Source organism: Oncorhynchus mykiss, chromosome 27 (assembly GCF_013265735.2).
Source record: "Oncorhynchus mykiss isolate Arlee chromosome 27, USDA_OmykA_1.1, whole genome shotgun sequence".
Classification (NCBI taxonomy): domain Eukaryota; kingdom Metazoa; phylum Chordata; class Actinopteri; order Salmoniformes; family Salmonidae; genus Oncorhynchus; species Oncorhynchus mykiss.
Window position 1 is genome coordinate 48,721,256 of NC_048591.1, and position 14,015 is coordinate 48,735,270.

Here is a 14,015-nt window from a genome sequence, read left to right on the forward strand (position 1 = left end):
TAATACCCTACTGTAGTGTAGCTCCTAATACCCTGCTGTAGAGTAGCTCCTCTTCATATTACCCTACTGTAGTGTAGCTCCTATTCCTATTACCCTACTGCAGTGTAGCTCCTCCTCATATTACCCTACTGTAGGGTAGCTCCTCCTCATATTACCCTACTGTAGTGTAGCTCCTCTTCCTATTACCCTGCTGTAGTGTAACTCCTCCTCATATTACCCTACTGTAGTGTAGCTCCTCTTCATATTACCCTACTGTAGTGTAGCTCCTCCTCATATTACCCTACTGTAGTGTAGCTCCTCTTCCTAATACCCTACTGTACTGTAGCTCCTCTTCATATTACCCTACTGTAGTGTAGCTCCTCTTCATTATACCCTACTGTAGTGTAGTTCCTCTTCCTATCTTTCTAAGTCTTTACTAACATGCTGGCTGGTCTAGTCTTTACCAACATGCTGGCTGGTATAGTCTTTACTAACATGCTGACTGGTCTAGTCTTTACTAGCATGCTGGCTGGTCTAGTCTTTACTAGCATGCTGGCTGGTCTAGTCTTTACTAACATGCTGGCTGGCTGGTCTAGTCTTTACTAACATGCTGGCTGGTCTAGTCTTTACTAACATGCTGGCTGGTCTAGTCTTTAATAGCATGCTGGCTGGTCTAGTCTTTACTAACATGCTGGCTGGTCTAGTCTTTACTAACATGCTGGCTGGTCTAGTCTTTACTAACATGCTGGCTGGCTGATCTAGTCTTTACTAACATGCTGGCTGGTCTAGTCTTTACTAACATGCTGGCTGGTCTAGTCTTTACTAACATGCTGGCTGGTCTAGTCTTTACTAACATGCTGGCTGGTCTAGTCTTTACTAGCATGCTGGCTGGTCTAGTCTTTACTAACATGTTGGCTGGCTGGTCTAGTCTTTACTAACATGCTGGCTGGCTGGTCTAGTCTTTACTAACATGCTGGCTGGCTGGTCTAGTCTTTACTAACATGCTGGCTGGTCTAGTCTTTACTAACATGCTGGCTGGTCTAGTCTTTACTAGCATGTTGGCTGGTGTAGTCTTTACTAGCATGCTGGCTGGTCTAGTCTTTACTAACATGCTGGCTGGTCTAGTCTTTACCAACATGCTGGCTGGTCTAGTCTTTACTAGCATGCTGGCTGGTCTAGTCTTTACTAGCATGCTGGCTGGTCTAGTCTTTACTAACATGCTGGCTGGTCTAGTCTTTACTAGCATGCTGGCTGGTCTAGTCTTTACTAGCATGCTGGCTGGTCTAGCCTTTACTAACATGCTGGCTGGCTGGTCTAGTCTTTACTAACATGCTGGCTGGTCTAGTCTTTACTAGCATGCTGGCTGGTCTAGTCTTTACTAACATGCTGGCTGGTCTAGTCTTTACTAACATGCTGGCTGGCTGGTCTAGTCTTTACTAACATGCTGGCTGGTCTAGTCTTTACTAACATGCTGGCTGGTCTAGTCTTTACTAACATGCTGGCTGGTCTAGTCTTTACTAGCATGCTGGCTGGTCTAGTCTTTACTAACATGCTGGCTGGCTGGTCTAGTCTTTACTAACATGCTGGCTGGTCTAGTCTTTACTAACATGCTGGCTGGTCTAGTCTTTACTAACATGCTGGCTGGTCTAGTCTTTACTAGCATGCTGGCTGGTCTAGTCTTTACTAACATGCTGGCTGGTCTAGTCTTTACTAGCATGCTGGCTGGTCTAGTCTTTACTAACATGCTGGCTGGTCTAGTCTTTACTAACATGCTGGCTGGCTGGTCTAGTCTTTACTAACATGCTGGCTGGTCTAGTCTTTACTAACATGCTGGCTGGTCTAGTCTTTACTAGCATGCTGGCTGGTCTAGTCTTTACTAGCATGCTGGCTGGCTGGTCTAGTCTTTACTAACATGCTTGCTGGTCTAGTCTTTACTAACATGCTGGCTGGCTGGTCTAGTCTTTACTAACATGCTGGCTGGTCTAGTCTTTACTAACATGCTGGCTGGTCTAGTCTTTACTAACATGCTGGCTGGTCTAGTCTTTACTAGCATGCTGGCTGGTCTAGTCTTTACTAACATGCTGGCTGGTCTAGTCTTTACTAGCATGCTGGCTGGCTGGCCAAGTCTCTGTTAAGATGCTGGCTGGTCATGTCTCTGTTAATATGCTGGCTGGCTGGTCAAGTCTCTGTTAATATGCTGGCTGGCTGGTCAAGTCTCTGTTAATATGCTGGCTGGTCAAGTCTCTGTTAATATGCTGGCTGGTCAAGTCTCTGTTAATATGCTGGCTGGCCAAGTCTCTGTTAAGATGCTGGCTGGTCATGTCTCTGTTAATATGCTGGCTGGCTGGTCAAGTCTCTGTTAATATGCTGGCTGGCTGGTCAAGTCTCTGTTAATATGCTGGCTGGTCAAGTCTCTGTTAATATGCTGGCTGGTCAAGTCTCTGTTAATATGCTGGCTGGTCAAGTCTCTGTTAATATGCTGGCTGGTCTAGTCTCTGTTAATATGCTGGCTGGCTGGTCAAGTCTCTGTTAACATGCTGGCTGGTCAAGTCTCTGTTAACATGCTGGCTGGCCAAGTTTCTGTTAACATGCTGGCTGGTCAAGTCTCTGTTAACATGCTGGCTGGTCAAGTCTCTGTTAATATGCTGGCTGGTCAAGTCTCTGTTAATATGCTGGCTGGTCAAGTCTCTGTTAATATGCTGGCTGGTCAAGTCTCTGTTAATATGCTGGCTGGTCAAGTCTCTGTTAATATGCTGGCTGGCTGGTCAAGTCTCTGTTAACATGCTGGCTGGTCAAGTCTCTGTTAACATGCTGGCTGGCCAAGTTTCTGTTAACATGCTGGCTGGTCAAGTCTCTGTTAATATGCTGGCTGGTCAAGTCTCTGTTAATATGCTGGCTGGCTGGTCAAGTCTCTGTTAACATGCTGGCTGGTCAAGTCTCTGTTAACATGCTGGCTGGCCAAGTCTCTGTTAACATGCTGGCTGGTCAAGTCTCTGTTAATATGCTGGCTGGTCAATTCTCTGTTAATATGCTGGCTGGCTGGCCAAGTCTCTGTTAATATGCTGGCTGGCTGGTCAAGTCTCTGTTAATATGCTGGCTGGCTGGTCAAGTCTCTGTTAATATGCTGGCTGGCTGATCAAGTATCTGCTAACATGCTGGCTGGCAGATCAAGTATCTGCTAACATGCTGGCTGGCAGATCAAGTATCTGCTAACATGCTGGCTGGTCAAGTATCTGCTAACATGCTGGCTGGTCTAGTATCTGCTAACATGCTGGCTGGTCTAGTATCTGATAACATGCTGGCTGGTCTAGTATCTGCTAACATGCTGGCTGGTCTAGTATCTGCTAACATGCTGGCTGGTCTAGTATCTGCTAACATGCTGGCTGGTCTAGTATCTGCTAACATGCTGGCTGGTCTAGTATCTGCTAACATGCTGGCTGGTCAAATGGACAAGGTTTAAAGGCCTCGAAGCAGATTGTCGAAGCAGATTGTCGAAGCAGATTGTCGAAGCAGATTGTCGATGCAGATTGTCGAAGCAGATTGTCGAAGCAGATTGTCGAAGCAGATTGTCGAAGCAGATTGTCGAAGCAGATTGTCGAAGCAGATTGTCGAAGCAGATTGTCGAAGCAGATTGTCGAAGCAGATTGTCGAAGGAGATTGTCGAAGCAGATTGTCGAAGCAGATTGTCGAAGCAGATTGTCGAAGCAGATTGTCGAAGCAGATTGTCGAAGCAGATTGTCGAAGCAGATTGTCGAAGCAGATTGTCGAAGCAGATTGTCGAAGTAGATTGTCGAAGCAGATTGGCGAAGCAGATTGTCGAAGTAGATTGTCGAAGCAGATTGTCGAAGCAGATTGTCGAAGCAGATTGTCGAAGCAGATTGTCGAAGCAGATTGTCGAAGCAGATTGTCGAAGCAGATTGTCGAAGCAGATTGTCGAAGCAGATTGTCGAAGCAGATTGTCGAAGCAGATTGTCGAAGCAGATTGTCGAAGCAGATTGTCGAAGCAGATTGTCGAAGCAGATTGTCGAAGCAGATTGGCGAAGCAGATTGTCGAAGCAGATTGTCGAAGCAGATTGTCGAAGCAGATTGTCGAAGCAGATTGTCGAAGCAGATTGTCGAAGCAGATGGTCGAAGCAGATTGTCGAAGCAGATTGGCGAAGCAGATTGTCGAAGCAGATTGTCGAAGCAGATTGTCGAAGCAGATTGGCGAAGCAGATTGGCGAAGCAGATTGTCGAAGCAGATTGTCGAAGCAGATTGTCGAAGCAGATTGGCGAAGCAGATTGTCGAAGCAGATTGTCGAAGCAGATTGTCGAAGCAGATTGTCGAAGCAGATGGTCATTAATTTACATAGAGACACTTTGTGCTCGGACTAGATTTGTATTATAACCATTTTTATTGGTTTAAAACATCAAAGAACAGGATTTATTTGTACTGTATATAGGAGGTATTGGTATCTTAATTGTTAGATTGTCTTCAGACAACACTCGAATTGGACCAGCGCTAGTCGGCTTTAATCTGAGAGCCTTGACAAAGACCTTTTGTCAAGAAAGTCTGCCTTCCATGCATCAAGGTTTTCAGCTGTCCTGGCTACATAAAGATCTGGTTACATTGATGTCACGCTGATGATATATATATCTGTTGGTTAGATTGTTATTCTATTAGGAAGGTAATAGCATTGAAGTGGGTATTTGTACCTTTTTTTTTTAGACAGAAATATGAAAATACTCATTGTAACGATGAGAACATGCCACCACTTGAAATTACTATTGTATTCTGAAATGAAGATAATGTGACTGTGAGCAGTTTTTTCAATAGAGTTTTCCTTTTTCTCCACAGCTCCAAGGGTCTCTGAGGAGGAAGATTGAGGGCCATACTCCGGGCTACTCCTCCCAACAGAATGGCCTGTCCTGTGGGCCGTCGGGGCTGGACTTCAAACGTGTCCGTCTGGAAGGGGGCAGCGGTGGTTTGGGTGGGCCCTGTTCCTTCAGCTCACAGTCCATGGGAGGCGACGCATCGTCCATAGGCCACACCCTAAACAGGAAAAACAACAACAGCGGCTACATGATGCCCCATGGGGTCATGAACTCTGACCTCATCAACATGACCCTGAAGGAGATGAAGAAGGAACCTATAGACCATGTTACTTCCTGCGGCCAGAGGTCTACTGAGATGATGGTGTTCAGCAGCCAGATCGACCCGGAGCTTCAGGATCTGTTCGACGAGCTGACCAAGACCGTCCCGTCTCTGCACGACCAGGAGTTTGAGAAGATGCTGAAGCAGGACGATACGTTCGGCCTGGCGGATCTGGAGCGCAGTGCAGCTACCCTCTGCTCCCACCTGGAGAAGCCCATCAAGACAGAGTACTCCTCTCCAGACTACGGCCAGACACATGGCCATGGTGGCTCCTCACAGCTCCGCCCGGCATCCACTGGTCCCTCCTTCACCATGTCCAGCTCCTCCCCCATCACCAACCAGAAGAGCCAAGGCCAGGGGCCCTCAGGGCTGGCTGGACCCCCCAGCAGAGGTCTCCCTGGCTGGCCTGAGGTGTCCCATGCAGAGCAGCTAAAGCAGATGGCAGCCAACCAGAACCAGCAGCAGCCCAACCCCCAGGCCCTGCTCCACCACCAACAGCCACACCAACAGGCTCAGGCTGGAGGGGGAGGAGGACCAGGGACCAGTTGGAACACGCAGCCCTCCTCCAGCTCCTTCCCCCAGGACAAGCTCTCCAACCCGGCCTCAATGGGCCAGAGGATCACCCCCCAGACCTCCATGGACAGTCAGGGTAAAGTCATAAACAACTGTCTGTTCAAGCCCAACGGACACAACACCTCCAGCCACCTGGATATGAAGGTGCTCAGCAACAAACCAATGCTCCACTTCAGCCCCAAAGCATCCCAGCAACCCTCCACTATGGCAGGTCCACTGAGTAAGACTACGGCCCATCAACAACAACAACAGCCGTCCACCTCAGCCCAGAACTTGAACACGAACCACCCAGTTCATAACTACCAGAACCCCCAGCAGCAACGGCCCATGTCTGGGCCTCCTCATATGCAGCCCAAGTCCCTGGCCCAGAGAACCCCTCTCAGCCAGCATGGAGCTGGACCTGGGCTCCACTTTAAACTGGCTCAACAACGACAGGTAATAAGCCCCTATATAAATACTTGGCGAATATAGATACTTGCATTCTATCCTTGCGGTGTTGTAGTGGTTGAATCCCAGGACTCTGACTTGACTTAAACGCTAGGGACTTGGGACTCGACTCAGACTCGAGGTTTCGTGAGTTGACTACATCAGTGGGTTTTAAATATGTTCCATCGTTTATATGAAACAGTACATTTATCACATCAAATATCATATGAAATAAATATCACATCAAATATCATATGAAAACTAATATTGTATGTCTGCAATAGAAATGCATATATCTATCTAATACATATTTCTATCTAATACCTATATCTATCTAATGCATATATCTGTCTAATACATATATCTATCTAATACATAAATCAGGGTCAGGGTTCTGTTGTAAACCTGTTGTATAAACCTGTTGTATCCTACGCATGTGACAAATAACATTTTATTTTACCTTACCTTTACTTTAGTCTCTAAGTGATTAATAGGATAGTCTCCTATGGAGCTCATCCAGTTTATTCTCCAGTGATTAATAGGATAGTCTCTGATGGAACTCATCCAGTTTATTCTCCAGTGATTAATAGGATAGTCTCCTATGGAGCTCATCCAGTTTATTCTCCAGTGATTAATAGGATAGTCTCTGATGGAACTCATCCAGTTTATTCTCCAGTGATTAATAGGATAGTCTCTGATGGAGCTCATCCAGTTTATTCTCCAGTGATTAATAGGATAGTCTCTGATGGAGCTCATCCAGTTTATTCTCCAGTGATTAATAGGATAGTCTCCTATGGAGCTCATCCAGTTTATTCTCCAGTGATTAATAGGATAGTCTCTGATGGAACTCATCCAGTTTATTCTCCAGTGATTAATAGGATAGTCTCTGATGGAGCTCATCCAGTTTATTCTCCAGTGATTAATAGGATAGTCTCTGATGGAGCTCATCCAGTTTATTCTCCAGTGATTAATAGGATAGTCTCTGATGGAACTCATCCAGTTTATTCTCCAGTGATTAATAGGATAGTCTCTGATGGAGCTCATCCAGTTTATTCTCCAGTGATTAATAGGATAGTCTCTGATGGAGCTCATCCAGTTTATTATCCAGTGATTAATAGGATAGTCTCTGATGGAGCTCATCCAGTTTATTCTCCAGTGATTAATAGGATAGTCTCTGATGGAGCTCGTCCAGTTTATTCTCCAGTGATTAATAGGATAGTCTCTGATGGAGCTCGTCCAGTTTATTCTCCAGTGACTACACGTTCACCAATCAAACGGAGGGCAATGTCGGTCTATTTGCTCTCCGACGTAGTCTCGTCAGGATGCTTCCTATCCTGCCTCTCTTTTGCCGCCACTTTCACTTCCTGGTCCGGAGTAAGCAGGAAGTCCATAGTTTCCGACTCATTAAAGTAGAAATGTTCATCCAAATCGAGGTTAGTGATCCCTCTTCCCTCTTCTCTTCCCTCCCAAGCTAAAAGGCAGCAACTGCTCATAGAGTGGACCTGAGAAAAATGGCTTCAAAGTTGATTTTATTGTCCAGCCAAATTCATTTTAGGGAGCTCATTGGAGATGTAATGATCTGTTGCCTTGCTATGAGTACATTTGTTATTCATGTTGACCCTGACCTCTGACATGACCTTTGACCCTTAAACAGCAGTCACGGCCTTCTTCCTTGGCATGATATGTTATAAATTGCAGGGTAATACCAAAGCAAAGAGCAGGAGCTGCCATTTTCATTTGTTAGTTTACGCTAATTAACACAAGAGCGGTGTAATTACTGTCTGTGTAACTGCATCCTTTGTGTGTCGTCCACTAAGATACCAGTTGAATTTACAACTGCATCCTTTGTGTGTCGTCCACTAAGATACCAGTTGAATTTACAACTGCATCCTTTGTGTGTCGTCCACTAAGATACCAGTTGAATTTACAACTGCATCCTTTGTGTGTCGTCCACTAAGATACCAGTTGAATTTACAACTGCATCCTTTGTGTGTCGTCCACTAAGATACCAGTTGCATTTACATAGAGATGTAGGTTCTGCATCAGTCACATTACATACTGTGTTTGACAAGTAGCTCTTGTTATGTGAAAAGCAGCACTGCAATTGTTTGAATTACATGTCGTGTAATATATATTGATGGAACGTGATAGAAGTATGACGTAGGATAATACAAATGATCACAAATGACCATGAGATTGCTAATAAAAACATTTTATTTGTATTTTTTCAAATGACACTTTTGAATGGATAAGTAAATAACAGATTTAAGAATACATTTTAAACATATTTACATATTCATATTCATAAGAGGACCCAAATGACATTTAGCTACAATTGAAAAAAATGTTGACTAGTAACATTTCATTTTTAAGTAACATTTCATTTTTAAGTCAATCTTCTTCAGTGCTCCTCCACATTACTCCTCATCTGTTCAAAGCCAAGTCATTCCAGAACTGCCTTCGATTTTGCAGGCATCAGAGGACACAGCTTGGTGATGATGTTCATCTTCTTGGATCCCTCTATCCTGTATACGTAGTGTCGAGGGTGTCTCTAGAGTGACTTTCTTCATGAGGAAGTCAAGCTCTGTGAAGTCCTTTTCTTCATGGGAGAATTTGTAGAATCCACACCTGGATCCACACCTCATCTGGATCTCAGCCATCTCTTCCAGCTTTGGTGCTGCTGCCTTCTTCAGCTTGACGATGGAATGGCCAGCTTTCCATGCCAGGATGTTTTCCTTTTTCATTTCCACCACCTCCACTTTGCCTGCTTTGGAAGTGGCGACCACATGGAGGAAGTCCCCGAAGTCGTACACCACACCTCCAGGACGAGCTTTCATTTCCTGTTCCACGCCATGGTGGAAACTGTCTGCAGTCGTGAAGGTGTGTCCTGGCTCGAAGAACTGGAGGGTGATGTCCTGCATCAAAGTTGAGTCAGCACAGACAACACTCCCCAGTGATGTTAGGAGGGACCAGTTTTCCACCGATGGCTTGACATCTCTCTGCCTCTCCAGTGCTGTTACGTAAGATGAAGTATTCTCCTCTGCCATTCCGACCACTGAGATTGTTGTCTTCTTATTTTGAGACTCATTTTCCAATGGTGGCGAATGTCTCGAGATAGGCAACGATTCTTATTGTGAACAATGTTGTTTTCACACCTGACATGCGAGGGAGCATGATAACCTTTTTGCATATCAATGTTCCTCACAGACCAGTCCTCTGGCCAATCTTTCTGTGCATCAGCCCGGTAATGGCTTCTGCTCTGCCCCTGCAGACTATTATTATGTTCCTCATATTTTCTACAGTCGAGGTTGGTGATGGTGAATTCAGGTGCTGCATGGCTGTTGTCTCGGCAGGCTTGGGTTTCCATGGCCTCGTTCTCCCCTGTGTTCCGTCTTCAGATGATGACCCTGCACCAAACAGAGCTCGCACTCCTCCTCTCCAAGCTGATGTTCCTTCCCTTTGCCGCCTTGCGATATGTTTCGTAACCGCAGCTGGCATCGCTGGGGCCGACCAATCAGCTGCTTGGGGGAATCCAAGAAGCCATTTCCTGAAATACACACATACATTTGCACAAACCCACAACACAGAAACTGGGGAACGTGACATTCTCCTTGTAGTCATTATGCATGAACCGAATATTGACGTCAGTAGGGAGGTAGAGGCGGTGTGGGGCTCTCGTCTGTAGTGGCTGATTGGGGGATGGAAGGACTCAATGTGTTGCAGGATTCATGTTAAATTTGCTGAAGCTTTGTTTCCCCTCCGGTCCTTTGGTGGAATCAGTTTGGTGGTGATTGACTTGCCCATCGTCAAGACAATCAGCCTGTCATTCTCTGGGTGGTAGCCCAATGTTGTCAGAAAAAACACGTTGCACACCTGTTGTACAGAACCACTCTGGTTTGGAAGATGGTACAGAAACGACCTGCTGCGTTGACCTGTCAGCTCCAACAGTGATTTTTTTTCTTAGATTGCTGTGCCACCATGTGAAAGATCCATGTCCTCTTCTCCTTATACTTCATCTCCCAATACTTTTCCCATATCTCATTTTGCCTACCCTCTGAAAAAAAATATGTGTACATTGCCTCTTGCATTTGGCGACCACATGGCTTAGCCATTGGTGGAGTCTTGGAGAAAGTAATCAGGGACATGCATCCTAATGATTCTAATCTGATGATAATAATTAATACTGACATTTTCTGGTGTGCAAACATAATAACTATAATCGTTTTCAATTATTCTATAATATGTTGATTTTATCTTGTGCAAACATAACAACTATAATCGTTTTAAATTATTCTATAATATGTTGATTTTATCTTGCGCAAACATAACAACTATAATCGTTTTCAATTATTCTATAATATGTTGATTTTATCTTGCGCAAACATAATAATTCCCACTGTCATAACTTAATAACTTAACTTAATAACTTAATTTCATACCTGCCCCCAAAAAGGCTCTTAAATGTTCATCTTTATTTACAAATACACTTTTATTTTTGTTGCATGGATGGACATTGACAGGAATAGTGTTGACATGGTTGTCCTGTCCTAATACACCCTCAACATGGCAACTTTGATCCGCATAGATACTAGTCATCTAGACCACAGGGGTTGGTGGAAGTCATGTAAAACTGTTGTTTTTCTGCGTTCATGTAATGACGGCACTGAAGCAGGTACATTGAGCTGGCAAGTCCAAGCTTGTTGTGCTAATGACATATACCACCAACAAAGATATGACATATACCACCAACAAAGATATGACACATGACATATACCACCAACAAAGGTATGACACATGACATATACCACCAACAAAGGTATGACACATGACATATACCACCAACAAAGATATGACATATGACATATACCACCAACAAAGGTATGACATATGACATATACCACCAACAAAGATATGACATATGACATATACCACCAACAAAGGTATGACATATGACATATACCACCAACAAAGATATGACATATACCACCAACAAAGGTATGACATATGACATATACCACCAACAAAGGTATGACATATGACATATACCACCAACAAAGATATGACATATACCACCAACAAAGGTATGACATATGACATATACCACCAACAAAGATATGACATATGACATATACCACCAACAAAGATATGACATATGACATATACCACCAACAAAGGTATGACATATGACATATACCACCAACAAAGATATGACATATGACATATACCACCAACAAAGATATGACATATACCACCAACAAAGATATGACACATGACATATACCACCAACAAAGGTATGACATATACCACCAACAAAGATATGACATATACCACCAACAAAGATATGACATATGACATATACCACCAACAAAGGTATGACATATACCACCAACAAAGGTATGACATAAACCACCAACAAAGGTATGACATATGACATATACCACCAACAAAGGTATGACACATGACATATACCACCAACAAAGATATGACATATGACATATACCACCAACAAAGATATGACATATGACATATACCACCAACAAAGATATGACATATACCACCAACAAAGATATGACATATGACATATACCACCAACAAAGGTATGACATATACCACCAACAAAGGTATGACATAAACCACCAACAAAGGTATGACATATGACATATACCACCAACAAAGGTATGACACATGACATATACCACCAACAAAGATATGACATATGACATATACCACCAACAAAGATATGACATATGACATATACCACCAACAAAGGTATGACATAAACCACCAACAAAGGTATGACACATGACATATACCACCAACAAAGATATGACATATACCACCAACAAAGATATGACATATACCACCAACAAAGATATGACATATACCACCAACAAAGATATGACATATGACATATACCACCAACAAAGGTATGACATAAACCACCAACAAAGATATGACACATGACATATACCACCAACAAAGGTATGACATATGACATATACCACCAACAAAGGTATGATATATGACATATACCACCAACAAAGGTATGACATATACCACCAACAAAGATATGACATATACCACCAACAAAGATATGACATATGACATATACCACCAACAAAGGTATGACATATACCACCAACAAAGATATGACATATGACATATACCACCAACAAAGGTATGACATATGACATATACCACCAACAAAGATATGACATATACCACCAACAAAGATATGACATATACCACCAACAAAGATATGACATATGACATATACCACCAACAAAGATATGACATATACCACCAACAAAGGTATGACATATGACATATACCACCAACAAAGATATGACATATGACATATACCACAAACAAAGGTATGACATATGACATATACCACCAACAAAGATATGACATATACCACCAACAAAGGTATGACATATGACATATACCACCAACAAAGGTATGACATATACCACCAACAAAGGTATGACATATGACATATACCACCAACAAAGGTATGACATATACCACCAACAAAGGTATGACATATACCACCAACAAAGGTATGACATATACCACCAACAAAGATATTACATATACCACCAACAAAGATATGACATATACCACCAACAAAGGTATGACATATGACATATACCACCAACAAAGGTATGACATATACCACCAACAAAGATATGACATATGACATATACCACCAACAAAGATATGACATATGACATATACCACCAACAAAGATATGACATATACCACCAACAAAGATATGACACATGACATATACCACCAACAAAGGTATGACACATGACATATACCACCAACAAAGATATGACATATGACATATACCACCAACAAAGATATGACATATGACATATACCACCAACAAAGATATGATATATGACATATACCACCAACAAAGATATGACATATGACATATACCACCAACAAAGATATGACATATACCACCAACAAAGGTATGACATATACCACCAACAAAGATATGACATATGACATATACCACCAACAAAGATATGACATATGACATATACCACCAACAAAGATATGACATATGACATATCCCACCAACAAAGATATGACATATACCACCAACAAAGATATGACACATGACATATACCACCAACAAAGGTATGACATATACCACCAACAAAGATATGACACATGACATATACCACCAACAAAGGTATGACATATGACATATACCACCAACAAAGGTATGACACATGACATATACCACCAACAAAGATATGACATATACCACCAACAAAGATATGACATATACCACCAACAAAGATATGACACATGACATATACCACCAACAAAGGTATGACATATACCACCAACAAAGATATGACATATGACATATACCACCAACAAAGGTATGACATATACCACCAACAAAGGTATGACATATACCACCAACAAAGATATGACATATGACATATACCACCAACAAAGGTATGACATATGACATATACCACCAACAAAGATATGACATATGACATATACCACCAACAAAGGTATGACATATACCACCAACAAAGATATGACATATACCACCAACAAAGGTATGACATATACCACCAACAAAGATATGACATATGACATATACCACCAACAAAGATATGACATATGACATATACCACCAACAAAGATATGACATATGACATATACCACCAACAAAGATATGACATATACCACCAACAAAGATATGACATATACCACCAACAAAGATATGACATATACCACCAACAAAGATATGACATATGACATATACCACCAACAAAGATATGACACATGACATATACCACCAACAAAGATATGACATATACCACCAACAAAGGTATGACATATACCACCAACAAAGGTATGA

General features: G+C 42.5%; 1 protein-coding gene across 2 annotated transcripts in view; it reads left to right on the forward strand.

Moving 5' to 3' along the window:
- zmp:0000001236 (mastermind-like protein 2) overlaps positions 1-14,015 on the forward strand; it is a 141,310-nt gene that overhangs the window by 87,884 nt on the left and 39,411 nt on the right. For both annotated transcript variants that reach the window (XM_036964717.1, XM_036964718.1), the window contains exon 3: positions 4,817-6,121. In XM_036964717.1, coding sequence (XP_036820612.1) covers positions 4,817-6,121 — 1,305 coding nt within the window. The remainder of the gene's footprint in view (positions 1-4,816; positions 6,122-14,015) is intronic.